Raw genomic sequence first — 27,446 nt, 5'->3', positions numbered from 1 at the left:
GACACTTATTTGACGTCTTTCTGGCCTTCGGGACTTTTTTGGAGATCAGCGCGCTAAACTTGCTGGATCTGAGGCCAGGGTCTGCGGCGGCAGCATGTTGAAATGCTCAAAAAGGACTGAGTGACTCGGGCAAGCCACATGCGGCTAGCGACATGAAAGAAATGGACCCTTCATGATGCGTTCAACGTGCCAGCGCTGTGGTGGGAAAGGCTCCATCATAAACACGCCCTGCGCCCTGCGCCGAGGTTCAGGCCAAGAAGAAGAAGACGATGACTTCCAAGCCCAAGAAGGTCGGCCTCAGCGTGGGCGAGCTGATTGTGAAAGCCGTGGCCGCTTCCAAGGAGCGCAACGGCCTGTCTGTGGCCGCTCTCAAGAAGGCTCTGGCTGCCGGAGGCTACGATGTGGACAAGAACAAGGCCCGTGTCAAGACCGCCATCAAGAGCCTGGTGGCGAAGGGCACTCTGGTGCAGACCAAGGGCACCAGGACCTCCGGATCCTTCAAGATGAACAAGGCTACTGAGAGCAAAGCCAAGAAGCCCGCCGCGGCCAAAGCCAAGAAACCGGCAGCAGCTGCTAAGAAGTCGCCCAAGAAGGCAGCAGCAGCACTTCAGCTACTAGACAGGACAAAGCTGAAGGAGAACTGCCGGGACTGTTGAAGTGGGAGAGGACAAAAGAGTGAGAGGACAACAGAGTGAGAAGACTAGGTGAGAACACATAGGAATTATTTAATGTGGGAAATCAAAATTTGGGTTAGCAAACCTGGGGAAAAGAAAACTGACTGCTTAAGTTGGAAAATTGAGACGGAGTCTGAAACATTGCGAAAATAGAAACATATACAAAATCACACACACACAAGCAGAACATGCATTAACCCTACTAACAATTCCAAACACAAAATGACTCATGAAGACTCATAGCACATTAGTTAAGAAATGATCAAATAGCAGAGAAGTGTGTAGGAAAGGCAGAGAACATGCTCTGCTGGAGATGCAGCTCCACAGACATACATTAAACCTGCCTAATAACACAAACACCCATGCAATGAAAATTAGCTTGTTATCTTTCATCAGTGTTAAATTAGTGTCAATTTAGCAGACACTTGTTATTAAATACTGAATGTATCCAATGCAAAAAATTGACTCTCCAGGTTGCAGGACAACAGTTTAACTTTTGTGGGAAAAAAGATCCTGGTTTGACAAACCAGTGATCAGACAATAAATTTAGTTGTTAAAATGGTAAATTGGGAGAAGCTTCCTGCTTGATTGAGGCAGCACATGTAATTTACTGTATGAGGGAAATTGTCTTTTGTGATACTATTTTGAACATGCTTTTCTGTCGTCCTGTCAACTTAGTGGGTTAATAGCTGATATGCAAATTAGTTGATCGGTTTTAGATTAATGAAAGGTGACTGAATTCTAGTATGAGTGAATGAGATGTGTTGGAGTTGTTGTGTGTTGAGTGGAGACTCTAAAACACTGAGTTTCCTGTTTTGATGTGCGAGTGAATCCTGTATTTAGATACACAACTCTGAATACATCAGAACAAACGTCTTTTGTGAAGTGCATGACAGCATGTCACATGTTTTATGATGAAGGGAAAAAGGAAAAATTGAATAAAATAGATCTGTGGCTTAAATGAGTGAAGAGCACAGACCGGGTGATTAAACTCATAGCTAATAAGACATTAGGGTTATGTTGTGTGTTGTGCAGCTGATGGTTGGTTTGGAGTGAATCTAGCTGATGATTTTTCTTTTGTTGTGAAGTTGAGCCTGCCGATTAGTATGATGGTATGATGAACCATGCTAATGGTATGATTTACCCTCCTGAGATGAGGAGCTTGTGTCATGACTTAACAAGGCCTTTTTATTTTGATACTTTCACAGTGCACTGAAAGTTTTGTTCGATAATCTCTGTTCTTTGAGCAGATCTGCGAGTCGGGAATTAAAAGCGTTACACGTCGTCAAGAAAATTGTTGCAAGTGAGTTTCTCCACATTTAAAATGGGTTCAGGAGAAAGCCACTTATTTGGGACAATTAGGAAATGAGAGTCCCCCCCAAAAAGGATTCAACGAGGAAATCCAGTCTAAATTATTTTTCTTTTTGAAATAACGTCGTTTTGCTGAGCGTGGAAACGAATGCAATGATAATTTCCACAATTAGCAAAAGAAGGAACCACTGAGTGAATGAGTAAGAATTTTAAAATAACTGACTGACTGACTGAACATGATTGTGTGAAGCTAACCCCCACCTGACAAAGGTGCAGATGAACCCATGTGTTTCCTTTTACAGGAGCAGAAAGATGACAGCAACACTCGAGGTTGCATGATGATTTAACCTTTTAAATGCCATTTTCTGTGTCTGTGCATTTATCAGGTGTGTTATTCATAGGCTTGAGTTGCTCACAGAGATAACTGTGACAAAGTATGCATACGCCTGTGCAAGCGCTAATATTTGCATTTTCTTTTCTTGCAGCATGCCAGTTCTTCATGTGAATTGATGATGCGATTTATACCAGGACAACTGGTTGATGTTTTTTCCTACTACAGGATTTCTGGGTTTATGTGTGAGGAAAACTGTGTTTACAGGTTATGAGTGGTGATGCTGTTGCATTGTGTTGATGGGAAAATGTGAAGGTTACTTTGATAATGTGAATAACCTGTGTGAAATTTCCTGTGTTGAGAACTGGTGTTACTTCTTTCCACAGCTAGGGTTGACTTTATGGTGTTTTTATGGCACCTCTGGAACCTGTTGACCTGTGTCTGACCTCTGTCTGACTACAGTCAATGTGCATTGCTAATGTTAGTTTCTTTGAGAATGCTGTGGAAGATTCAGCTGAAACGGACAAGTGACATGAGTAAAACAAATAAGAGATACAGTGTTTCTGGGATAGTTTGATATGGGCTCATTAGCTGGCCACTTTTGAGCCCATAGTAATATATAAGTGGAGTGACTTTGCTTAAGAGCAGTCACCGATTACATTGATGTTGCCTGAGTACATGGGATGATCCATGTCTGAGGCGACTTATGAAAATGATTGTAGTTTACTGATTTGAGAAAACCTGCACATGACACTTGTCTTGCTGATGTTGAATGCTTCTTGTCCTTATGATACAATTGTTTACAGGTATGGAGTTTGATTTTACTTCCAGATTTTGTTTTCCAGGCCATGATGGTGTGTATGCAGGCTCCTGGGAGAGCCAGGTGTTAAGCAAACTTAATATGCAAAGCACACTAACATTTTCATTGCAGGATTATAGGTCCAGGGTGGTGCTGCTCCAGGGGAGGAGATGCCCTGATGTTGCCTGGGATATGATCTAGCTAATCTTTTTCTTTAAGACTGGAATCCAGGTTTGGTGAGTTGACGCATGGGTGTGTCCATGCGTCAAGAGGAGGGGTCCAAGGATTAACATTAAACAATGTTTTTTATTATTGTTGCAGTGATTTGTGTGATTAGCCGTTTTATTTACAAATATTAAACCTATGCAAGTGGTGCACCCATGTTCAGATGAGGCTTTGATGGCCTATAAGTGAAGTTCACTGAACTAAAGAATGTGGTTTGATGATTGTTGACATACTCTCCAAATAGTTTGTCTTCCTAGCAAGGAAATACAGGTGCAGCAGTAATCTCCTGAGAAATCTTCAGAGGCCCAGTGAGAAGCGCATAGCTGACAGGACCAGGCAGTGGTTGAGGTCAAAGATCAAGCTGATTGGGGCCCATCATGAAATCAGACCTTGGAGCCACAGCAAGGACCATGAAACTGCCTGCAAAATAGAGGAGAGGATCGTCCACAAGATGGGAGAGAGGCTTCAGGAGGATCAGAGATCATCTTCAGCACAGCAGACATCACACAGAGAGCTATGCTACTAAGCTTCCAGGAAATCAAGAGGAGACTTCCCACAGCAAGATTTTAAATACAATGAAAGATTCAATATTGACGCTGAGGAAGACGACTAAGGTGTACGACGTGCTCTGCCTTAAACCTTCAGCAGCGTTGGAACATAAACACTCAGGGGATGAGGAGCGTGCCAAGCTCCATCGACAGCGTAGAAGGAGTTCGAGGATGACATCATGATTCTGTGAAAAGCACAGGAACCAGAAGCTATGGTGGTGATAACAGCAGTTTCCTATGAACATCACCTAACGCTGTGCCACTGTACTGTGCATACGATGACACTCTGAAGGCTGCTGGGATCATAATAGCAGTAAGACAACCCTTCACCCTTTCCACAGAGGTGTTTTCTGCAGAGTATGGACAATGAAGGACAATGAAGGAGTCATAAATATCCCCCTCACAGGACGAAGGCCTGAAGTGAGGTAATGGGAGGCCATAAAACTAGAGTGCTGAGAGGTCTGCAGCTTTGGAAATAGCTGAGAACCATGTTGACAAACAACAAAACCAACTGGTATGTTTGAATGTTTATTCTACATACATTTGGACTCTGGTCCTATGGACAACGATGGAAACAACTGGAAGAGACATTCATGACGCCCTGCAGAACTCAAACCACTCTGCAGAGAGACATGTGATGTGCACACCTGGAGGAAGCATTACCAAGCTGAGATGTTTTTGAAAATGTTACTTTTTTATTTTCACTATTAAATTAACAATTTCTTTGTTTGCTCGTAAGATGCAGTTTGCCATGAGATGAGCTCAATGAATGGGATAACTGCTAATACATTTGTTGAACTGTGTACCTTTTCAGTAATTTAGGGTGATTTGACATATGCTGAGTATAAAAATGTTTGCATTGAAACTGTCAGACATGAGGTATTCATACCTGGGAACTTTTCAGGCATAAAGGTCAAAAAGGGGGGAAATGTTAGATTTGTATTGTTGATTGTCATTTATGCTTAGAAATATTTACTTATATATGCTTAGAGTTTTGTAATTAGTTGTAGATTGGTAGAGGTTTTGATCCTTGATAGTCTGCAAACTTTGTGTGTATTAGACAGCACTTTGGGAGCATGAGAGGTCATACCGTGTCTTATTATTTTATGGTAGGATTAACGTAGTTGCGTCTGTTCTAGTCTAAGTGCTCTTTGTTTAGATGAACTGCAGGACTTCCTCACCGTGTTATCTAGGATGAACCATCTAGGGTGAGGGGGAGGCTACCCTCTTCCTGACCAAGGATGTTTGACCCTTTGATCAGCAGTCTCCCCACACACACACACACACACACACACACACACACACACACACACACACACACACACACAGGCAAGGTACTCTTTGTGTATGTAGACGTCATATGTTAATGAACTTATGCATATTCATGTAACCTCAATAAAAGGACAGTGATACGGGAGAACGGACGAGACCAACTGGAGTCAAGCGGTTGTCCGGTTCTCTCCCGTGCACGAGTAACATGAAGAACTTTGCCTACTTGTGTCTTGCTTAGCAGTGTAATTATATTGTCTTAACGTTCCAGCGAATAGGTTTATGCTACAAACCTATCAGATGATGTCGGCGTAAATGTGCAGTCATAGTCGTTGTGTTCCCACTAGTGCTTTCAGGTTAATCTCGTTGAAATGACCTTAACGCCACAACACGGCAAATCTCCGTTAACGAGCTACCACCGATCGCCCCGTGCATGGGGCTAGACGGCCAACACGTTAACGAGCTAACTGCGCTAACACACTAGTTCCCACCCATGTAATTGAGCATTGCATGGCACATCCAACATACTGTTTTACTTTAGTCCATGACTCGCTTAGTGGAGCTGTTCTCATCGAGACGACCCCTCCTAACTACAGTTTTATCAGTGAGGCCAGGGTGAGCAGGAGAGGAGGAGGGGTTGCTGTCTTATTTAATGAATCATTTCAATGTAAGCAGCTATCTCCTGGAAGTTTTCAGTCTTTTGAATATGTGGCTTTACAGCTGAAGGCCCCGTCCAAAGTTGTGTTTCTTAATGTTTACAGGCCTCCCAAATACTGCACAGACTTTTTTAATGACCTCAGTGAACTGCTGTCTGTGATCTGTGTTGATTTCGACTGTGTAATTATTGTTGGGGATTTTAACATCCATGTGGACAACCCTCAGGACAAAGGGACTAAAGACCTGAGTAACACTCTGGGCAACTTTGGGCTGACTCAGCATGTAACAGAGGCCACACATAATAGAGGACACACTCTTGACCTACTGATCTCCAAGAGCCTGAGCATTTCAAACATTACTGTGTCTGATGTGGGCTTATCTGATCATTACTGTGTTTTCTTTGAAAGTAAAATCTCAGCCCACACAAATACAGTGGGGCAAAAAAGTATTTAGTCAGCCACCAATCGTGCAAGTTCCCCCACCTAAAATGATGACAGAGGTCAGTAATTTGCACCAGAGGTACACTTCAACTGTGAGAGACAGAATGTGAAAAAAAAATCCATGAATCCACATGGTAGGATTTGTAAAGAATTTATTGGTAAATCAGGGTGGAAAATAAGTATTTGGTCAATAACAAAAATACAACTCAATACTTTGTAACATAACCTTTGTTGGCATTAACAGAGGTCAAACGTTTACTATAGGTCTCTACCAGGTTTGCACACACAGTAGCTGGTATTTTGGCCCATTCCTCCATGCAGATCTTCTCGAGAGCAGTGATGTTTTGGGGCTGTCGCCGAGCAACACGGACTTTCAACTTCCGCCACAGATTTTCTATGGGGTTGAGGTCTGGAGACTGGCTAGGCCACTCCAGGACTTTCAAATGCTTCTTACGGAGCCACTCCTTTGTTGCCCGGGCGGTGTGTTTTGGATCATTGTCATGTTGGAAGACCCAGCCTCGTTTCATCTTCAAAGTTCTCACTGATGGAAGGAGGTTTTGGCTCAAAATCTCACGATACATGGCCCCATTCATTCTGTCCTTAACACGGATCAGTTGTCCTGTCCCCTTGGCAGAAAAACAGCCCCATAGCATGATGTTTCCACCCCCATGCTTCACAGTAGGTATGGTGTTCTTGGGATGCAACTCAGTATTCTTCTTCCTCCAAACACGACGAGTTGAGTTTATACCAAAAAGTTCTACTTTGGTTTCATCTGACCACATGACATTCTCCCAATCCTCTGCTGTATCATCCATGTGCTCTCTGGCAAACTTCAGACGGGCCTGGACATGCACTGGCTTCAGCAGCGGAACACGTCTGGCACTGCGGGATTTGATTCCCTGCCGTTGTAGTGTGTTACTGATGGTGACCTTTGTTACTTTGGTCCCAGCTCTCTGCAGGTCATTCACCAGGTCCCCCCGTGTGGTTCTGGGATCTTTGCTCACCGTTCTCATGATCATTTTGACCCCACGGGATGAGATCTTGCGTGGAGCCCCAGATCGAGGGAGATTATCAGTGGTCTTGTATGTCTTCCATTTTCTGATGATTGCTCCCACAGTTGATTTTTTCACACCAAGCTGCTTGCCTATTGTAGATTCACTCTTCCCAGTCTGGTGCAAGTCTACAATACTTTTCCTGGTGTCCTTCGAAAGCTCTTTGGTCTTGGCCATGGCGGCGTTTGGAGTCTGACTGTTTGAGGCTGTGGACAGGTGTCTTTTATACAGATGATGAGTTCAAACAGGTGCCATTCATACAGGTAACGAGTGGGGGACGGAAAAGCTTCTTACAGAAGACGTTACAGGTCTGTGAGAGCCAGAGATTTTCCTTGTTTGAGGTGACCAAATACTTATTTTCCACCCTAATTTACGAAGAAATTCTTTACAAATCCTACCATGTGAATTCATGGATTTTTTTTTCACATTCTGTCTCTCACAGTTGAAGTGTACCTCTGGTGCAAATTACTGACCTCTGTCATCATTTTAAGTGGGGGAACTTGCACAGTCGGTGGCTGACTAAATACTTTTTTGCCCCACTGTATATTTCTACTTGGAGAAATTTAAGGGGCTTATCCCTCAAAACTTTAAATACAATAAAGTTGCAAAAAATAGTTTCCCACCACAGGAAATTTATTTTGAGTGTCTTCATAGTTTTATTTTGGAGATACAGCAATTTTTATATACTGCAGGAAAAACAAAAAACAATCCTATGATGCAAATTTGCAAAGAAAACAGCATGTGCATCATTTCACTGTGGGAAGTGTTACGAACAGCTGATAGGAACGGCAAAGCGTGTTTCTGGAATATTATGTTTTTGTTCCTGCAAGCGCTTTTTATGCAATTTTTGCAAAGCTATATGTGGAACGAAACCGTGACCGAGGACAAGCTGATGGCATCAGATGTAAGTACAACTCCTCCGGTTTCATATGCAAAACAAATTATTGCGCTAGCTTACACGGTTCAGGTTCTACAGGGATTTAAAAATAGTTACGCAAAATGGAGCGTGCTGCTCTGACCGGCTTTAAAGGGTTAACAATGACTTTAAAAAAATAATATAAAATAGTGTGCAACACCACTGAAGTTTGTTTTTTTTTAAACTCTCTTTTCAACCAACGGCAGTCACTCTCCAAATAACTTCTGCTTAGCTTTCCGAGCTTCCCTCGGGTCCTCTTAATCAGCGGTCTCCAACCTTTTTTGCGCCACGGACCAGTTTATGCCCGACAATATTTTCACGGACCGGCCTTTAAGGTGTCGCGGATAAATTAGGGAGGGGCTAATAATCGGCTCAGTCATTTTTAATGATCGTTGAAAGCCCAGATCGTAATCGTGATTAAAATTCGATTAATTGAGCAGCCCTACGTACTATGGCAATGACAGACCTTAGCAGACTCTGTGGGTCCAGCACGAGTGAAGCACGAGCGATTTGCTACTGCACTGGGCATTCCAATGTCCTCCTCTACCCACACAGTGCCGTCTTTTGCCGTGTGGCTCAGACTGGGCTTCCCAGTACCACGGTGCCTCTTCCATGGAGGCATGTTGGGTTCTTGTTCCGTCTCCTTTTTAGATTCTTCTGAGGAGGTATCAGTGGCCTGCTGGACAAATGAAACCTCTCCTCCATCAGAGTCTGCTTCATCCATTTCCTGAAGCAAGGAAATGGATGCGCGCCTGTTGCGCGCAGATGTTCTTCCTGTGAGGCAGTGATACAGAGGCCATCCTGATGTGCCTTGTCAGAAATGCGAAGAAGAAATGATTCTCCAGCCTGGGCTGTCTGCTTTTATGCACAGCACTGTGCTGAAGTAATGCAATGCCACTCCCTCACATACACAGTCACAATGGAAGATCTGTGGTGAGAGTCAAGGAACTGCATTGCTGAATGCTGCAAACAGACTATGACACAGACAGACAGACTGTGTGGGAGAGTAACCTAAGACAAAAGGCAGAAAGATGAAGAGATGAACCAACCTGGAACTGAGGGACAGAATTAATTTTTTATGTTTTGCTATTTTTACATGAACAGGCAAAGGAGAGAACATGCAACGCTGGGGAGATCACACATGTCACTCATGTCATTGTATTAGCAACTTTTCATTCTGTTTTCACACAATTTTTTATAAATAAAACAGACTTGTGTTTCCATATATTGTGAATGTGTCTTACACATTTGCAGGTCAGTCAATGTGTGGGATATTTTGTATAGATACGGCAGGCATTTCTGAAGGTTGTAACACAGAGGTTTGGCCTGCCTTGGATCTGAGCTACTCTGAGTAAACGTGCCAGGCCTCAAAGATAATGGGTGGTTTGCACAACAAAAGCAGGAGAATTGAGCTGACGACCTTTGAAAATCTCAGTAGGGGTGAATAACACCTTGGGTTAGTAAATTTAGTGTAAAAAAAAGTAAGAAAAAATAAACAACATCATTTTAAAAAATGTTTGAAACTCAAGAGGTCAGAAATTTCACCAAGCTGTGTTACGGCTATTCTTCCCATCCCATGCAAGGACACCTGGATTGGCTGGAGGACTGTTTACTTAGCCTGATAGGCCGAAGGACACTGTCTCAGCTAAACTATGGACACGCAGACACACACACTTACACTGATAAGCACTCACTCATCCCCTCTCCCTTTCCAACGCCTTCGATGCTTGTGCCCTACCGGGGAAGATAGCAGTCAACTGGACCAGCACAGATGCTGCAGGACCGGATGCGCTGTCTACACCGGCTCTCTCTTACCCTTTACCCGCCCCTGTTGCTTGTCTTGTGTTTCTATGGTGTATTGATAGTCATGTGCTTTTGTGCTGAGGTGTTTTTTCTGTTATCAAACTGTTCTCCCACTAGGAGCTCAGTCTGAGTGGAGTTTTTTTTCTCCTCCTCTTACCTCATGTAGTGTATTTTCGTTGTTTTTTCCTATCAGCCTACCTTTCTGACATGTTAGATTAGATTAGATTAGATAGAACTTTATTAATCCCTCGGGTGGGTTCCTCTGGGAAATTCGATTTCCAAAAAAGCACAGCACCGACAGAAGTTACAGAGTTACAGAATATTATATATATATATATATATATATATATATATACACACACACACACACACACACACACACACACACACACACATATATATAAATACAGAGACAATATAAATAAAATATACGAAGGGGATAAATAGAATAAATAGGAATAAAAATAAAAATACAAGTGAATTGCACATTTCAAGTATTGAGTCTATTGCACCGTTGACTATTTACAAAAGTATTGCACAAAAGGTATTGCACAGTGAGGTGAAGAGGCACTACAGCTTAGTTGTTCCCCCCTCCTTTGTCCTCCTGTTTCCCCTCCCTCTCCCCTCCAGGGAGGAGTTAAACAGTCTGATGGCGTGTGGGACAAAGGAGTTTTTAAGTCTGTTAGTTCTTGTCTTTGGGAGAAGCAACCTGTCACTGAACAGACTCTTCTGGTTGTTAATGGCCGTGTGCAGAGGATGCCCAGCATTGTCCATAATGTCCATGTCTGCCCAATGTGATGTTTGTGTAAAGTTGGTCAGAAGGTTCCTTTGTAAGTGCGCATGCGCCATTAGCGTGCTGCCTGCTGTAACCCTAATTTCCCTCGGGATGAATAAAGTATTCTGATTCTGATTCTGAAGCTGAGCATTTTTAAAATCAGGGTCACACCTATACTTCTCTATAGCTCGTAAACATGAAGCAAAGACAGCGCTTTGTATGTTGCAGACATTCATCAGCAGCTGCTTAAAACAAATCCTCCGTATCCAGTGGCCAGAGAGGATTACAAACTGTGGACAAGTACAAACCAGAAACCAATAGCAATACAGTTCTGAGAGAAAGTGGTGCTGGATTGGCCACACAATCAGGAAGTCCACCAATAACATCACTACACAGGCCTTGTGCTGGAATCCAAAGGGACAGAAGAAGAAAGACCCAGAAACACATGGCACAAGGACACACCTATCATAGTGTTGTGTGGTTTGCTAAAAGCTTAGTTTCAAATCGATATATTTTATTTTTAAATTGATCGTTCAGTCCTCATGGGGATTGTTATGTTATCCACAAAAGGTTTAGTGGATGTACTCAGTCATAATGTACAGGGGCGGCTCCAGAATTTTTTCATATGGGTGGCCATATGGGGGCCACTGAAAACATTGAGATGGCACACCAAAAACATAATTTAAAGTTCTTTTTTTTGTTTTATTTTTTTATATGCTGTTGTCAAATATAGGTCACTTGAAAAATGTGGCCAAAAAAAGAAAGAAAAGTACATGCCTAGTTAATTTCCTGTTATTAAATTTGATATTCACTGTAAGTGTGCCTGCAGGTGCAGGGGCGCAGCACAGGCGAAGGAGTGACGACTGCAATTTGGAGGGACAAACAAAGTGACCATATGAATGACAAATATGAATATGGAGGAATAAATAACAAGCTGACGTTTCAACTCATTGTAGGGTGTCTTCCTCTCTCTTGTACTCAATTATTTTCAACATAAGACAGTCCTGACAGGGGCGACACTGGGAGGGCTAGACATTTTGGCTCTTAGAATATTACGTCAGTTTCCTTATTGCAGTCGGTCTTTAAATTCTTCATGTGCCTCTATAAAGTATATTGGAGGTCTGATTAGGACCCAACATGAGTTAGATTTCTTAATACAAAACTGAATCTATCTATTAAAGTTTTGCATACCTATTCTGTGCAACTTTACTTCAGGGTTCCACATGATGCCCAGCTCCTGCCCGGTCCAGATGATGATGCCTTTGGTTTCCTGCTTCAGTGCAAGCTGCTCTCCTTCCTGATTGGTGGAGATTTCCTCCTGTTCCTCTTTAGTCTGTGGAGGATCTGTGTTCTGCTGGTCCAGACTGGAGTTCCTTTCCTGGCTACAGACCTGCGGGTCATCCAGATCCTCATTTTCCTTACAATCATGTTGCTGTGGGAGATCTTGATGGATAGAACACACAAGAAAAAAGTCACACTGTGAGCAGGTCTCTCAGATATGTGAGCGATATTTAAATATTCTCTCTCATGCAGCGAACAGAGAAGAATTCTGTTTACATGCAGAAAGTCATCATTTATGAGGCGTACAGCTCACTACTCCAACTTGGTCCTTGTGGCCAATAATCCACAGTTTTCATTGTCTCAACATTTTTCTACATTCTGCGTACAGTTCTGGGCTAACATGACTTAAATCTGAAACAGAAAACATGTCTCCAGTGAGGCAGTATCCCAGGCGGTAATGCACGCCATGTGTCTTTGTGACATTTTGTTATAAGTCATATTCATTTCTATATTATGAAATCTGCTTATTACACTTTTACATACCAAATCTGGTCAGCCGTGATCCAGGTTTCCACAACAAATCCAGCTGTTCTCCGGTCCAGACATTAATCCCTTCATCCTCCTGCTTCAGTGCAAGCTGCTCTCCTTCCTGATTGGTGGAGATTTCCTCCTGTTCCTCTTTAGTCTGTAGAGGCTCTGGGTCCTCCTGGTTGAGACTGGAGCTCCTCTCCTGGTCACAGAACTGCTGATCATCCAGACCTTCGTGTTCAACAAAAGGACACAAGAAAATAGTGACTAATGTGATGATAAGAAAGCTCAAGAAGGATGAAAACGGTCACCTATTGAGAATTTAGCTTGCGTTTTATGTTGCCACAGAAACATTCACTGATAGTCATTTGTTCACTGGATGATGTTGATAACCTTACAGCTGTCTGGGGTCTGATTTTTAGATGTGACTGCCAGTGATCATCACACACTGTGAATAAACAAACAAATGAACAGCAGCATGATCTGAATATGATCATGAAAGCTTAAAGTATTTTACGACGGCAGGTAAGATATGCTGTTAATGCTAATCTTTTAACATTTTACTAATAAATATGATGCAAATCTCATGGTCCACTACATTCCAAAGATGCTCTGTTGGGTTGAGAGCTGGTAACTCTGGAGACCCGAGTACAGAGAACTCAATGTCATTTTAAGGGAACTGCATATTTTCTCTTTTTTGGACTACTCTCTGTAAATCATACAGATGTTTGTGCTGGAAATTTAAACAGATCAGCAGTTTCTGAAATACTCAGATCAGCCAATGTGGCACCAACACCCACACCATGATCAAAGTGATTTCAATCACCGTCACTGATCGCTATATGCTGAAATGCATGGACTGCTGCCATCTGATTGGCTGATTACATTTTGGATTAAAGAGTAGTTGAACGGGTGTAGTTAACAAAGTGGCCGTAAGTATGTTTACATAGATGCAGTGTTAGGGAGTAACGGCATACATGTACCGGCATTATGCATTTAAAATACAAAACATGAGTAACTGTATTCCGATATCCATCCATCCATTCGCTTATCCTTTTCAGGGTCGCGGGGGGCGCTGGAGCCTATCCCAGCTGTTATAGGGCGAAAGGTGAGGTACACCCTGGACAGGTCGCCAGTCTGTCGCAGGGCTAACACATAGGGACAGACAACCATTCACACTCACATTCACACCTAGTGGCAATTTGGATTATCCAATTAACCTATCCCCACAAGCTGCATGTCTTTGGACGGTGGGAGGAAGCCGGAGTACCTGGAGAGAACCCACGCAAACACGGTGAGAACATGCAAACTCCACACAGAAAGACCCCGGCCTGATGGTGGAATTGAACTCAGGACTTTCTTGCTGTGAGGCAACAGTGCTAACCACCGTGCCGCCGATAGTTACCGATAATTTGGTAATAATTAGAATACAGTTACTTCTAAATAAATGGATTACACGATGGTCTTTTCCTGTTTCATATGTCAGGCTATACCCTCTCTAATTTTGTTGATTTCACGCATTACCGGAAACCCAAACAAAACACGCAACAAGAAGCTCTAGTGTAAGTCTCTTGGTAATGTTGGTGGCGTCAGTTATACAATGGACCCAGAAACCGAGCTGCTCTCAACTATAAAGACTCCACCCGAAAGAAACATCTGGAAGTACATTCTTTTTTTAAAGACTAACATTAGCTAGGGCTGTGCGACATGACCAAAATCTCATATCCCAATATAAGACGTTTCTCGTCTTATATTGTCGTTTTATTTTATAGTGTTTCTGTGTTCTGCTGGTCCAGACTGGAGTTCCTTTCCTGGCTACAGACCTGCGGGTCATCCAGATCCTCATTTTCCTTACAATCATGTTGCTGTGGGAGGTCTTGATGGACAGAACACACAAGAAAAAAGTCACACTGTGAGCAGGTCTCTCAGATATGTGAGCGATATTTAAATATTCTCTCTCATGCAGCGAACAGAGAAGAATTCTGTTTACATGCAGAAAGTCATCATTTATGAGGCGTACAGCTCACTACTCCAACTTGGTCCTTGTGGCCAATAATCCACAGTTTTCATTGTCTCAACATTTTTCTACATTCTGCGTACAGTTCTGGGCTAACATGACTTAAATCTGAAACAGAAAACATGTCTCCAGTGAGGCAGTATCCCAGGCGGTAATGCACGCCATGTGTCTTTGTGACATTTTGTTATAAGTCATATTCATTTCTATATTATGAAATCTGCTTATTACACTTTTACATACCAAATCTGGTCAGCCGTGATCCAGGTTTCCACAACAAATCCAGCTGTTCTCCGGTCCAGACATTAATCCCTTCATCCTCCTGCTTCAGTGCAAGCTGCTCTCCTCCCTGATTGGTGGAGATTTCCTCCTGTTCCTCTTTAGTCTGTAGAGGCTCTGGGTCCTCCTGGTTGAGACTGGAGCTCCTCTCATGGTCACAGAACTGCTGATCATCCAGACCTTCGTGTTCAACAAAAGGACACAAGAAAATAGTGACTAATGTGATGATAAGAAAGCTCAAGAAGGATGAAAACGGTCACCTATTGAGAATTTAGCTTGCGTTTTATGTTGCCACAGAAACATTCACTGATAGTCATTTGTTCACTGGATGATGTTGATAACCTTACAGCTGTCTGGGGTCTGATTTTTAGATGTGACTGCCAGTGATCATCACACACTGTGAATAAACAAACAAATGAACAGCAGCATGATCTGAATATGATCATGAAAGCTTAAAGTATTTTACGACGGCAGGTAAGATATGCTGTTAATGCTAATCTTTTAACATTTTACTAATAAATATGATGCAAATCTCATGGTCCACTACATTCCAAAGATGCTCTGTTGGGTTGAGAGCTGGTAACTCTGGAGACCCGAGTACAGAGAACTCAATGTCATTTTAAGGGAACTGCATATTTTCTCTTTTTTGGACTACTCTCTGTAAATCATGCAGATGTTTGTGCTGGAAATTTAAACAGATCAGCAGTTTCTGAAATACTCAGATCAGCCAATGTGGCACCAACACCCACACCATGATCAAAGTGATTTCAATCACCGTCACTGATCGCTATATGCTGAAATGCATGGACTGCTGCCATCTGATTGGCTGATTACATTTTGGATTAAAGAGTAGTTGAACGGGTGTAGTTAACAAAGTGGCCGTAAGTATGTTTACATAGATGCAGTGTTAGGGAGTAACGGCATACATGTACCGGCGTTATGCATTTAAAATACAAAACATGAGTAACTGTATTCCGATATCCATCCATCCATTCGCTTATCCTTTTCAGGGTCGCGGGGGGCGCTGGAGCCTATCCCAGCTGTTATAGGGCGAAAGGTGAGGTACACCCTGGACAGGTCGCCAGTCTGTCGCAGGGCTAACACATAGGGACAGACAACCATTCACACTCACATTCACACCTAGTGGCAATTTGGATTATCCAATTAACCTATCCCCACAAGCTGCATGTCTTTGGACGGTGGGAGGAAGCCGGAGTACCCGGAGAGAACCCACGCAAACACGGTGAGAACATGCAAACTCCACACAGAAAGACCCCGGCCTGATGGTGGAATTGAACTCAGGACTTTCTTGCTGTGAGGCAACAGTGCTAACCACCGTGCCGCCGATAGTTACCGATAATTTGGTAATAATTAGAATACAGTTACTTCTAAATAAATGGATTACACGATGGTCTTTTCCTGTTTCATATGTCAGGCTATACCCTCTCTAATTTTGTTGATTTCACGCATTACCGGAAACCCAAACAAAACACGCAACAAGAAGCTCTAGTGTAAGTCTCTTGGTAATGTTGGTGGCGTCAGTTATACAATGGACCCAGAAACCGAGCTGCTCTCAACTATAAAGACTCCACCCGAAAGAAACATCTGGAAGTACATTCTTTTTTTAAAGACTAACATTAGCTAGGGCTGTGTGACATGACCAAAATCTCATATCCCAATATAAGACGTTTCTCGTCCCGATAATGATATATATGACAAAATAGTGCTTTTTCTGTAAATTCTGTGAATATCGGGCAACTTGACTTTCATGAAGTGTTTTCAGCTGGGTGTCGTGTACCTGGAGTCGAGTATTTTGACCAATGCACTATATATTTTTAGATATATGTTGTAACGGCCGCCATTTTCTTTTTGAGTATTTATTACACGTGGGGGAAAAGCCTGTTCTAACGTATGAGTCTAAGGTTTATTTTGAGCACCTGATGGCTCTTTTTTGCTTCTCATCTATAAACTCTCTCCACAAACTTTCACATGATTCATGCGTAGGTGGTCGAAGAGGTTTGTCGTGTTTGAGTCCGTGGTGGGAACCAGTCTGGGCATAATTTCCATAGTACAGTTTTCTGATCCGTGTCAGACTTTTCATAACCAAACCATGTCCATGCAACAGGGGGAGCCCCTCATTTAGGAATAACATCCTCAATTTGTTTTGACTGGTCCTTCTGTTTGGAGCTACCAGGTTCTGCCTCATCTTTATTGATTGTACAGCCCTAACGTAAGCCTACTACAACTACCTTGTATTAGTTTATGTAGCTATCTAGGTTATGTCTCACTTCAGAATCTTCGATGTACTATTGCTGTGTGACTCATTACTATTACTGAAGGCTGCATTACAACCTGCTACTTGCAAATAATTATGTGCAGTTCTGAAAGCAAACAGAAAGAAAACCTATTACTGATACAGAAATTGTGTTCTATACGAGATCGCTGCAAAAACTGCAGCCTTGCCTAATGTCCACCCTACTGTTACTCATTTTACATCACGATTTAAAAATTTACTTGAGATTGCTTTCAGAACTGCACATGATTGTTTGTAGCTAGCAGGATGTTAATGCTATGAATCAAGTCTAACAGTCTTTAGTCTATGAAATAACTTTAGCTAAAGCCAGCTAACAATGTTAGCTCGGTGGCTAGTAGCCTTCAGTTATAGCAATAATTCACACAGCAATAGTACATTCAAGTAGTTGTAACAAGCAAGTAATAAAGTAATCCGGACCAAAGTATTCAGAATACGTTATTCACATTGAGTAACTTAATGGAATAGTTACAAACTCCATTTGGGCCATGTATTCTGTAATCTTTCGTGGAAAACATTTTAAAAGTAACCTTCTCAACACTGCACAGATATAACTTCATACACTTTACTGTGGTGTATTACTAGTTCAATGCATTTAGATCATGCCCACGTGAATCGCAACCCTCACACCTCCACACCTGTATTGTGTGACTTTATCCCGGGTCTGATATCAAGCAGTCTTAGCTGACGGATCTCTTCCTCATACCGGACGATCGTTTTTTCAAACTCTGAGAAGATTTCTTCTGCAGCAGAAGTTAATCTCTCCTTGATAAACTCTCTAAGATTCTGAACTGAAGACATTATTGCAACAACAACCGACACGGCCAAACCAACATCTTCAAACTTAATTCAGGATCGCGATGGGATCTCTCAATGGCGCCATTGCTGCTATTCTTCTTCTACTGAATTTACGGTAGGCTGGAGGTATAAAAGGCGTAATACTGCCCTCGTCAGGTCTCCTGATTTCTCTAGTACAGACTCTGCTTTGTCTTTCTACAAAGAGTTGATGACATTAAATACAGATGTTTTAACAGTGCTTGAATGTTTTATTTTGTTTACTCTAGCCTCCAACTCAAACTTTGGTTGCTCCTATGCCCACGTCACTTCCTCCACCAATCAGAATGAGGGTCCGGGTTCAGGAAGACGTCTTCCTGATCCCAGTTCCACAAAGGTCGGTGAAAACTTTTAAGTTTGAGCAGTATATAAAAATAAATCCCAATCTGATTGGTATAGTGTTTTTTTGTTGTTGTTGTTGTTGTTTTGTTTTTAATTTCTGTTTAATCGCCGGTCATTGCTCTGCATCCCAGTGAGGCCAACTCCTGCTCTGTGTCGTGGCTGTGTGAGCAGGCAGCTCAGCGTTACTACCAGAAATGTGGCCTCCTGCCTCGTCTCTCTCTGCAGAAAGAAGGCGCTCTGCTCTCCCCGCAGGACCAGCTACTGGCCGTCCTGCACACAAATGAAGAGGTGAGGTGACACTGAGGAGAGCCAGAAGTGACCATACTTGGACCACAGACAATTTAAAAGATGCTGAAGACTACCATGATTGGTTGATGAAGTCTGATCACGAGTGTTTAAGACAAATGTTGTCACTGTTGCTATCTTGGATTTTTTTTTAAAAAAACCCACAGTGACAAGAGGATGGCTATGACTGTGAAACAGCTTGCATGTCAGCCAGTGAGCATACTCCTTTTCTTAGGCAAAGTATGGCCCAAATTCATAAAATAGACTTTCTCATAGACACAGAGGTCTTTTTTAAATCACTGATAGAAGGAATGGAGGTTCTAGGTCCTTCCACAATGACTTCATCTTTCATTACCCAGATGAGGCGTGCAGGTTTTAGACTGTATGATTCTGGTAAGAAGGTGAAGGGCTGATTATGTTAAGCTGCCTGAGAAACTACAATCTGAGAAACTGTAAAGATTAGAACCATTTCTATTACCAGACTGGATGCTGACTTGCTTTTGGAGCCAGCTTCCAGAAGACACTGAAGGAATCACAGTTTTTGGGATTGAATCCTTGGCTTCACTTTCCTGCACCAGTGCAGGATAACTGATGGGTTTGTATTGCAGGTTCTGGCTGAAGTTTGCTCGGATCTCCCTCCTCTCCCTGAGCGATACAAGAAGGCCTGTCAAAGTCTGGCAGTGGGTGAGCAACACAGAGGAAATGCATTATAAAACGGACACATGTGCATTCTTGTATTCTGTTATGAAGTACCATCTCTTTCTACCTGTAGATGAGAACAAGCGTGTCTCCCGGCTATGAGGTTCGGGACCGGGGTTCCTCCGTGTCAGGACTCCAAGTGTCTCGGTTTGGCCGCCTCTTCCCTCGGCCCGCTCCTCCGTGCCCTAAAACTTCAGGCCAGCCTCACGGAGCTGCGAATTTCTGGAAACCGTATGTCTGACGACCTTCTCCCTGAGCTGATTGCCACAACGCTCACATGCCTCGTCTGCAGCTGCTGGACATTTCTGCCAACTGCATTACAGGGGACGGCCTGGAGAAGGCTGTAAATGCTTTAAAGGGACAGAGTGCACCTGCATTCCCGGTAAGGGCCTCAGCTAGCCAATAGTGGCAGCTCCAGGTTTACCATCTAACCTGTATTTAAGTACCTCTGGTCTTAATAACTACCTTAGATCTTAATAACAAGCTAACCTGATTCATATCAATGATATCTGTCAGAGAGAATTGGCTCTCGTGATCATTTGCTTTTTCTGCTCGTTTCCACTCAAAGTGCCTGGAGGAGCTGGACCTCAGTATGAACCCACTGGGGGACGGCGTGTCTGAGTCTCTGTCCTGTCTGCTGTCCTGCTGCCCTGTGCTAGCCAAGCGGTCTCTGCAGGCCTGCGGCCTCACTGCTCGTTTCCTTCAGCAGCATCGACTGCTGCTAGCCAGCGCGCTCACAGGTGACTCTAACAAGCAGCTGACTGAAGCCTTAAGCTTCACTGAACTCCCACCCATAAGCAAAACTGCAACTAACTTTACATCTTCTGAACGTTCAGGCACAGGCCATTTGAAAGCAGTGTGCCTGTCCCTCAATCCCCTAGGCTCCACCGGCTTTGAGCTGGTGTTAAAAAGACTGCCCCTCCACTGCCTCCCACACGTGGACCTGTCAGCTGTCTGCAGAGGGCCTGCTGATTACCCGGCACTGGAACACCTCGCCAAAGTCCTGTCACAGGTGTGCATGCAAAAATCATGCAATGTCATTTATTGTCGAAAGATATAATTGTGCAATCAGGTTAAGACTTTTGTGTTTTTGCAGGACGAGTGCTCTCTGACCCACCTCAGCCTGGCTGCAAATGGGCTGACAGACAGCAGTGTAGCTACCTTGGCGAGGTGTGCGTGTGTGAGAGTCAAGACCTGGACAGTTTGTCAGAGCTGGTCCAGGATATCCGTCTTTGCTCTCAGGCCCTCAACAAGCTGGACCGACAGACCTTGAAGCAGAGCTGGGACAGGACTCAGTCACACGGACACTTTCTCTGCCACCTCTACTTGAGGGTGGCAGGTGTGTTCATAATAAATAATTAATAATGAATTATTAATTTCCTAATAATTCATAATAAAAGTGGTCATTTTTATAAACATTTTGTTTAATGAGGCTACACCAAAAAGAAACAAGATAAAAACAAAATAAAGTGACATGGCGTCCACCGACAGTCTGTGGATAGCTTGTGTTTTATGCATTTTTGTCTGCCTTATTTATACATGTAAAGCTCTGTATCTGTATAAAGAGTTTGTGTTAGTGTGTGAGAGGTTTTGTGTCACAATGGTCCTGTTTTGGAGGATTTGATTAAAAAAAACCAAACATAATTAAAGTAACCAACGATGCTATACGTTGACATCGTTCTTTCACTGTAAGACTCAGCAGGCTATGGTGAATAATCACAGCGATTTTCAGGTCTCTGAAGAAATCTATCTAGGAGCTATGACAGTGTAAAGACACCCTGCAATTTTAAATGTGTGGCGACATTTGAATGAGGCGCATACCAGTAGAGGGAGCCAACGCACCACGAATGGTACACAGCCACAGATGCGCTAGAAAACTGAGAGAGGCCGACAGTGATCGCTTACTTTTTGTAAGGGGCTTGTTGAGATTAAATAGAACAAGTTACAAAGCATTAAAACATGTTAAAAACACAACAGCCTTATTAAACGCAGAGTAGTTTGGGCCCAGAAGTAGGATTGATCACGTCATCACTTAAAGACCGGATAGACACACGGTGAAGTTACTCATGTTTACTGTTGTTGCCACTTTCTAAATGTAGCAGGATGAATATTATATGTACTGGTTGATCCCACTTTTTTGAGGAGAAATAACTTTGCTCGTTATCAAATTATCAGTATCTCTGGAAACATTTAATACATTGTGATGGTTTAAATGCTCAGTCGTTTTCTCTTGTAGAATTCATATTCATAATAATATTTAGACAGCGGCACTATAGGTGTTGGCAGTTTTTGCAGTTTTACAAGCCCTCACGGTAAAAATATGGAATTAAATGTCACTAATGGGCTCTTCTCAAAAAAATCAGCGTCTGTGTCACACTGATTTTGATTAACTGACTTATTTTATTGTAATCAAACCTATTTTGATATTGTTGTCTTGTTTTTCCTTTAGCGAGGTGGTTTCCTTCCAATTGTAGCAGTACCAGTACGTCTGCCAGCTCCAGGTAGAGCTCCAGTGACCAGGAAGACCTCAGCATTCACCAATTCCTGCTGAATTACCGCAAACAGAAAGAACTGACAGAGGGCATTGGAATAGAGGATGATTATAACACTGAAGACCAAGGTAATAGGTCTGTCTAAGGGCCAGTGGAATATAAGCTATATGTTGTAGTGGTGATTATTTTAGATTAGGGCTGCCACGATTAGTCGACTAGTCACGATTACGTCGACTATCAAAATCGTCGACGACTGATTTAATAGTCGACGCCTCGTTTGAAGCATCACAAAAGACGCAGGAATAAGTAGTAGGATTTAAGAGTGTAATAACGGACTGAAATAGAAGATGGCAGCACTGTATGTACAAGGATGCCAGCTGCCGTTAAACCCCAAAGAAGAAGAAGCTGTATCCCAGAATTCATAGCGCAGCGCAGCTCAGTTTACAACAATGGCGGCAGCTAGTTAGTTTTAATATTACTCTTATTATTCTTTCTGGGTCACAAAATAAACGATTAAAATATTTTCAGGCGAGAATGTAGCTGTGTAAACCTCAAATATTTGCTCAGTTTATCAAGACACCACACGTTTTCGGAGACGTCTGTTACCCACTAGTTCGATAGCTAACTGGGGGCAAGGCTCACTAGGGCTGTATCCCAATTCAGGGTCTGCAGCCAAAGTACGCAGCCTCAACGATCCTCAAGGGCCGCGTACTTAAAGACTGCTAAGGCCGGAAGTGCGAGGCTTGTGAAATGGGACGGTCTAGCCCAGGTTTCCTAGCAACCATGATACTAACAGCTGGAAACGTTTCATACAGCTTTGTTTGACAGAAATGAAGGAGAAAATCTTTTGTTCATTTGTTTGTTTGTTTCTACATGAGCTTTGATCATTCTCTGTAAGATTAAGCTCAGCTATTGAACGGCGTATATTTTAAAGTAAAGGCTTTAAAACCAAGTTAGTACAAACGTCACTAATGTCACATAACTTTGCCGACATGTGGCCAACAGTAATGTTTTAATGTTCTTCGTTATTAAACATTTGCACATAAATAAGTGACATAATATTCAGTACTTAAAGTTTACTCTTCGGGCGCCCCTCATCCGCTGTTTTTTTCGGCAAAATTATCCACACCCACCGCCGCGCTATGCATTCTGGGATATGTTGGGCCAACGAAGTCTACACCGCCACGTCCTTAAAATTCAGGGAAATGAAGGACGCATTTGAGGGCCGCATTTCGAGCAGCCTTCGAATTGGGACAGCCTTCGTCGCGTCGCGGTGACGTAATCGGCCTTAAAATGCGGCCTTTAAGGCTGCAGACCCTGAATTGGGATACAGCCTAGTAGTGATGTGCGATACCACTGATTTCCTTTCCGATCCAATACCAAGTAATATTCAGGGTGGTATCGACGATACTGATCCGATACCGATACTTTATACAAAAACGTATTTTATTTATTGTATCTCAAATTATAGCATCATAATGATTACAGGATATCAGATTACTTGTTCTTATCACTTAATAATGCAGAATTATCATGTAGAAATAAAAAAAACTGAAGTTGTGCGCTATTTGAACACCTTGCCTGCCTGCAGCACTAAAGGACTCCATGAGAGAGGTCTGTCTCGCCCTAGCAGCACCTGTCCCTCTCCTCCTCTTCAGTTCGTCTCAACATACGCGCCTCATATTCTGTGATATGATTTACTCTGAGGTGTTTGACAAGGTTAGTGATGTTGCCACAACCATACATGCCAACCCTCCCGATTTTTCCGGGAGAATCCCGGAGCCACCATTCTCCCAAATTTCCACCTGGACAACAACATTGAAAAACCATATTGCAGCATTCATAGCACGGCCCAGCCAATTCCAGTTTACAACAATGGCGGCAGCAACTTAGTTTTAATATTACTCTTATTTCTCTTTCTGGGTCGCAAAAAACAAAAACAAAACTTTTAACATATTTTCAGGTGAGAATGTAGCTGTGTAAACTTCAAATATCTGAGCCGATCGACACATCGTCTTCAAACCCCCGCGATCTTTCACCACTCGGGTTAAACATGATATATAAGTCACTTTGATAACTTAAAAATGTTATTGTTTGGCTTTTTCAGTGTTTTATTTGTTCGTGAGTAAATCGGTTTGGCTGAGATTAAAGTTATTAGATTAGATCAAATTAAATTTAACTTTATTAATCCCTCGGGAGGGTTCCTCCGGGGTTTTCACACAGCTGAATAAACATCAAACAGAAAACTAATTAAACAAAGTGTGAGACGGTCGAGAGTTTACGCCAGCGCCCGGTTATATTTTAGATAGCAAGGAGCAGACGGCAGTTTCACTCCACCGAGGGAACTCATGACGTACTACCCGGCTTTCTTTAGACCGCGAAGGGCGGGTCCTCAGGTGGAAGCAGCCTCTGAATTTCGACACCCCCGCTGTTTCCGGGCCGGCTAATAATAACGGTGACATTTAACGTATTTTATCCGATAAATAAACCCTGTAAAATGTATTTATCACCCCCCCAACAGCCCTTTTGAATGTCTCCCTAATTCTGAGGTCTCAAGGTTGGGAAAGTATAGCCACCACACCTCACTGTTGGAGCACTTTTTTGCCACATGTATTGCAAACCATGTCTCAGCTGTTTGTGGAGGTAAAATACGTCCGCACAATTACGCTCTGCCATTGTTGTGAGTGCGCGCGCCAAGGGGCTGCGAGACATTTATACAGCCGTATTTCGCACATGACTATGAAAGGCGGAAGAGGAAGTAGTTCCTTTGAATGTAGACAATCCGAATGTTATAGTTTCTTTCCACTGTGTTGCTGTTAATGATAAACTACAAATTTACCCTAAATTACTAAAAAATATCGATATTTTAATGTGAGAATCGATTCTAGAACATAAATGACTGGTATCGGAGGAATCGATATTTCAGGATTGATCCGCACATCACTACAGCCTAGAGCCTGTGAGAACACCGGACTCCTGCAAATCGTTTTCAAACCCTTTCGCTACTCAGGTTAAACATGATATATAAGTCACTTAGATAACTTAAACATGTTATTGTTTGGCTTTTTTTGATAATTTTATTTATTCCTGAGTAAATCGGTTTGGCTGAGATTAAAGTTATAGTTTTTACACAGCTGAATAAACGTCAAGCAGACAACTGATTATCAGAAGTGTGAGATGCTCGAGAATATACTCCAGTGTCCTGTTATATTTTAGATAGCAAGGAGCAGACGGCTGAGTTTATTAAACTTCACCGAAACAATCTGCAAATTTCATTAAAATTTAATAAACTATCATCTTGTCTTTATTTTTAGTTAGCACAGACCTTAAACACTTAAAGCTGTAAGCTAAAGATAGTTATATAAGAGCAGATGCTGCTGGTGGAATAAGCTGTACGTTTTACGTCCAATGGATGCATGATCTGATTAGTCGACTAATCGCAAAAATAATCGGTGACTAGTCGACTATCAAAATAATCGTTTGCGGCAGCCCTATTTTAGATTCAGAGTGTAGAGGAGATGGATCATTGTAATTAAGAGTCATAGAAATCTGAACCTCACTGCTAAACTGGCGGTCTAACTGTACATGTGCTCCATTGCAGAGGTCCTTCCCCTTGAGTGTGAGGATGTTGAAGATACTGGTAGTCCTGATGTGAAAGCAGAGCTTCCCTCCCACCTCAGCATCACTAAGGATGTTATGGAGCGCTGCATTCATCTGCTGTCTGATCCCAGCCTCAGGCTCCGACTCAAGGTACTGTATCAGTAGTTTTATGTAGAGTCAACTGTTGGACTAATAACAAAAATAATCATTCTTGTGAAGGTAGGACCGCCAGCGTTGGTACAATTCATCCTGTCAGAACTGTGTGGAGGACTGTTCAGTGGTGTAATGCTCATCAAGGAAAAACATTCAGTCTGGTCCAGGAGTGAAACAGAAATAAGTCTGTGCTGAAGTCGTGCCTGCTCAGGAGTTTGGGCTCTCAATGAAGACCTCAATAATTAGTTTCAGCTCACATATAATCAGGATCAAAACAGAGATAATTGTTAGGTGTGTTGTGTTTCTTTGTCCTTAGGTACTGGACGTGCTGGAGTTGTGCGTTCAGGTGCTGAATGACAGGGAAAATGAACTGCTGCCTGTGGCTCATCACTGCTGGCCAGCAGAGACTCACAGCTGATGACCCATTAGCAGTCCTCAGAGCCTTCAGGGTAAGTAAAACAAACCTCTCTTTTCATTATGTGAGTCAAAATTATTCAAGTCGTCTTTAGTTTTAAACTCTTAGTAGTAGTGATGGGCAGATGAAGCTTCATGAAGCACTGAAGCTTTTCATCCAATTGGTTCACCCCAGTGCAAAGCTTCTTGAAGCTTCATTTGCTCTAGTAGGACATCTACTGGATGTAAAAATAATAGTTGGCATGAATTTGAAGAGTGTGGCCTTTTGCACACAGCCTGTAAATGTCAACAACTAAAGGAGTGTGTAAAACATGTATATTGTAGTGATGGCAGCATACTGTGTATATTTATACTGGCAGTATGGAAAATGATCATTTGGAAATGCTTAAAATGGAAATGATCATTTACTGTGAGGTGAGGTGTGGTTGGGGTGTGGACAGTGGTTGTGCTTTTGTAACGTTGAGGTATGGACAGCTACACACTGAGGCTTTGAGCCTCAGTCCTGCCTGTTCACATTTTATTCTGTAAAAACAAAATTTTCACTGCTTTTATGACCTTTTAGTGGGGAGAACATAGCTAGGATTTAATGATTTAACAAATCTTTTGAATCCTTTGTCCTCCACAATGCTAAATGGCTGGGAGTCCTCAATCACCATGCTAACCAGGTCTTCATCTATTTGAGATTGTTCTCCTGAGGAAAGACAATAAAGACAAAGCAGAAATATAAATATCACACACGTAACTTATTACAGTTGTATAATATTGTTATATCATTTAGTAACATTACTGCATCCTATATTATCATTGCATTTGATGGCTCACCTGGTCTTGCTCCACAATCGGTGTTCCCCTTATTCTCATGCAAAGCTCTGTAGTGCCTAAGCATGGATGAGGTGTTGTTGTTATATCCCAGCTCCCTGGCACATAGCAAACACTTCACCTTGTACAAAAGTACAGACAGCTTAACATAAATTGTATTGCACCATCAGTATTATGAAAATACATCTTCTGTGGAAATTTACATACCTTGTTGGGAGGAATAAGATCAAAATGTTCCCACACAGCGGAGGACATCCTCCTCTTCTTAGCTGGCTCCATTCTCTCCTGACTTTCTCTCTAAACCTCCAAACTCTCTCTAACCGCAACTCTCCATCAAACACCTACATTTTGAATGAAGTCTGAGGGGTTTATATCGCTGTCATAGCTCGCGGCAAAGTTCGAACCACTTCATGAACCAGTCACGTGGTACAGCCGGGCAGCGAGGCTTCGGACGTCATCATTTTCAGCTCCTCCCATAAATGAAGCAAGCCTCGATACGCGCATCGCGGAAACGCCCCCTCCATTACTCGACACAAGCTTCGAAGCCTCGATACAAAACGTCACATCACTACTTAGTAGTCAAAAAATGAAAGAT

At 42.6% G+C, this 27,446-nt stretch overlaps 2 protein-coding genes, 2 long non-coding RNA genes and 1 pseudogene across 5 annotated transcripts; 4 read left to right on the top strand and 1 right to left on the bottom strand.

Moving 5' to 3' along the window:
- Positions 1–227: 227 nt before the first annotated feature.
- Positions 228–976, top strand: LOC112436659 (histone H1-like; the record flags this gene model as incomplete). The annotated part of the gene is made up of 1 exon (XM_024806452.2): positions 228–976. A coding segment is annotated over one exon (429 nt), but the record flags the coding sequence as incomplete, so codon positions are not given.
- A 10,944-nt stretch (positions 977–11,920) lies between these two features.
- LOC112436623 (uncharacterized) lies at positions 11,921–18,093 on the bottom strand. Its single transcript, XM_024806348.2, has 4 exons — positions 17,852–18,093; positions 14,867–15,082; positions 12,625–12,840; positions 11,921–12,243 (listed from the first exon to the last, which is right to left on the bottom strand). Exons 1-4 carry the CDS (start codon positions 18,012–18,014, stop codon positions 11,969–11,971), a joined length of 870 nt encoding a protein of 289 aa, XP_024662116.2. The 5' UTR covers positions 18,015–18,093; the 3' UTR covers positions 11,921–11,968.
- Positions 18,094–18,274: 181 nt separating this feature from the next.
- On the top strand, positions 18,275–19,243 carry LOC112432770 (uncharacterized). The gene is made up of 3 exons (XR_013094934.1): positions 18,275–18,384; positions 18,521–18,677; positions 19,156–19,243. It is a non-coding gene; the product is annotated as an uncharacterized LOC112432770 (long non-coding RNA).
- Positions 19,244–19,471: 228 nt separating this feature from the next.
- Positions 19,472–20,981, top strand: LOC112436624 (tonsoku-like protein; annotated as a pseudogene). Its single transcript, XR_013094803.1, has 4 exons — positions 19,472–19,755; positions 19,942–20,113; positions 20,210–20,385; positions 20,470–20,981. The product of XR_013094803.1 is annotated as a tonsoku-like protein (transcript).
- An 845-nt stretch (positions 20,982–21,826) lies between these two features.
- Positions 21,827–26,025, top strand: LOC112432773 (uncharacterized). Its single transcript, XR_003025194.2, has 3 exons — positions 21,827–21,993; positions 25,467–25,615; positions 25,935–26,025. It is a non-coding gene; the product is annotated as an uncharacterized LOC112432773 (long non-coding RNA).
- Positions 26,026–27,446: the final 1,421 nt, after the last annotated feature.

The sequence above is a fragment of the Maylandia zebra genome, linkage group LG20 (genome assembly GCF_041146795.1).
Source record: "Maylandia zebra isolate NMK-2024a linkage group LG20, Mzebra_GT3a, whole genome shotgun sequence".
In the NCBI taxonomy this organism is placed as follows: domain Eukaryota; kingdom Metazoa; phylum Chordata; class Actinopteri; order Cichliformes; family Cichlidae; genus Maylandia; species Maylandia zebra.
This window is presented reverse-complemented; position numbering and strand designations above follow the sequence as displayed.

Excerpts from the sequence above, each read along its gene's own strand:
- LOC112436623 (XM_024806348.2), bottom strand. The coding sequence starts at position 18,014 with ATGTCTTCAGTTCAGAATCTTAGAGAGTTTATCAAGGAGAGATTAACT. Across the intron at positions 15,083-17,851 it reads GATAAAGTCACACAATACAG|GTCTGGATGATCAGCAGTTC; the intron begins GTGTGGAGGTGT and ends TTGAACACGAAG. Across the intron at positions 12,244-12,624 it reads ATCACGGCTGACCAGATTTG|ATCTCCCACAGCAACATGAT; the intron begins GTATGTAAAAGT and ends CTATCCATCAAG.